This window comes from Sinocyclocheilus grahami, unplaced genomic scaffold, assembly GCF_001515645.1.
Source record: "Sinocyclocheilus grahami isolate Dianchi unplaced genomic scaffold, SAMN03320097.WGS_v1.1 scaffold32128.1, whole genome shotgun sequence".
NCBI lineage: Eukaryota > Metazoa > Chordata > Actinopteri > Cypriniformes > Cyprinidae > Sinocyclocheilus > Sinocyclocheilus grahami.
Genome location: NW_015521409.1, coordinates 1 through 2,185, shown reverse-complemented (window position 1 = coordinate 2,185; position 2,185 = coordinate 1). Strand labels below are relative to the sequence as shown.

Genomic DNA, 2,185 nt, shown 5'->3' with positions numbered 1-2,185 from the left:
AAATGGTAAGGAATATTCAAAATGATGCAGCATCCAGTCGGACAAAGCTACCTGACAAGCTGTCAAAGCAGCAAACGTTTGTCTGAAAACTAACAGCTGGTCAAAGCACACACACAATCTCCCGCCCACCGAGGGCATTCGTTACTTCAAATTATAGCTAAGTGGCTGCAGGATCGAAGCAGTTTGTCAAGCAGCGTGAGATGAGTGACAGCGTGTGTTTGTGTGTTCTTACCGTGGACGGTGAGGGTGGCGCTGGCCTCCGTCTTCCCCATCATGTTCTCCGCCTGACAGGTGTAAGTACCGGCGTCTCCTGAGGTCAGTCTCTTCAGTTTGAGCGTGTGGTCCTCCCAGATCTCATGCCTGAGAAGATGATGATACACAAACAAGATGATTTCTTTCTGGCCATTTCCCACTCCCATTTTATTGTTCTTAATATAAACTAACCAGAAGCTGTCTCACTCATACCTTCCCTTGGGAAGATCTCCGTCCTCTTTCCTCCAGCGGATGGTGGGCACGGGGTCTCCTTGAGCTTCACATCTGAACTCCACACTCTGGTCCACCAGAACAGACTGACTGCTCGGCTTTCGTAAGAAACTGGGCCTCTCTGCACACAAACACGCAGCTTATTATGTAATACACGTTTCCCAGTCTTCCCTATGAGATATTCCCTTCTCTGATCTGATTGGCTACTTATGAACTTACAGTGAACTATATCTATCCATCTATATTTACTCATTCTCATCTTTCTTCTTCATAACAGCTAGTTTTAGTAGATTTCCTCAAACAAACAGTTCACCTATGGTTTCAGCTTCAGCTTGAACTCTGACTTGTTGTTTTAGCCTAAACGTTCATGCAGCTAATCCTAAAGAAAGCTTCCTCTCTGATTTATTTATTAAGATTATATAACTTTGATGTTAGGATATGATTGAATCTGTTCAGATTAAGATGATCTAACCCACTGATATGAGGAAACAGCACTACAGTTCCTTAAAGGCACATTTACTGTATCACAGCAGTTAATTCATGTTTATCGATCACTTGTAATGTACCCATTGATTTTTTTTTTAGTCCATGTTGTGTTTATTATACTTTCCATTTATATTACTTTGCATATAATGTGGGCTAGCTACAACTGCTATCAGTGTTATTGTTAACTAAAACTATTAAAAATAGTATTAAAATAATCGTTTTCGATTATTTAAAGGTGGGGTAAGTGATTTCTGGTAGCCAATGTTTATATTTGAAATCACCAAAACAAACACGCCCCTACCCCAAAAGGGTCTCGCCCCTATTTTGATCGCTCCGCCCCACACATACGTACGCAACCCAGGCAACGATTAGTTCTGTGAAACAAAGCAAAACCAATGTTAAACCGTGTCTACACCAGACGCGAGCAGTGCGGTGCGGCGCGATAAAATACTATAGAACTCATTATAATCAGTGATGCTGTCTACACTGGATGCGGCGCGACGTGATGCGACACGACACGACACGACACGACAAATCCCCGACTGAAAACTGCTGCTGCGTTCTATTTACGTTCTAATGACGTATTGACACAAATTTCAAATGATTTTCAATGGTCGCTTTGTCGCGTCCAGTGTAGACAAGACTGTTGTGGTGCGGCGAGACAACTGTCGAGTCTGGTGTAGACACGGTGTTACTCACCTATCGAGAAGAAACAAAACAACCTCGGCGTCCGATCGCAGGCCTTCCCGCTCCTTAAGCTCTCTCCAGCGCTGGAAACCTGATCCGATATTTACACGGGTCCTACTTCTTGCCTTATCGTAAGCCTTCTTTTGTTCCGCAGACGTTTTCCTCTTTTGTTTTTTTATCCGCCATCTCTATCTTTCTGTCGCTCGGCTAATGTCCATTCAGTGCACTGAGCGCTCTCTCGTCCCCATCATGAGTAGACACGCCCCTTACTGCTGATTGGCTACAAGTTTGTTTTGGTACTCGGCCCAACTCAGTTTTCTAAAGCGTTTTTGAAAAAATACATACCCCACCTTTAAATAATGTTCAATAAATGTAAAAAAATTATTAAACACTTATACTCAAAATATAAAAAAAGAATAATAATAATAAAATGACAAATGTTGCCTTGGCAACTTATTGAAATATATATGTTTAAGTTCAAAATTACAAATGTATATATATATATATATATATATATATATATATATAT

General features: G+C 41.2%; 1 protein-coding gene across 1 annotated transcript; it reads right to left on the bottom strand.

Moving 5' to 3' along the window:
* Positions 1-209: 209 nt before the first annotated feature.
* On the bottom strand, positions 210-604 carry LOC107580352 (roundabout homolog 1-like; the record flags this gene model as incomplete). The annotated part of the gene is made up of 2 exons (XM_016266068.1): positions 210-360; positions 466-604. Coding segments are annotated over 2 exons (290 nt in total), but the record flags the coding sequence as incomplete, so codon positions are not given.
* Positions 605-2,185: the final 1,581 nt, after the last annotated feature.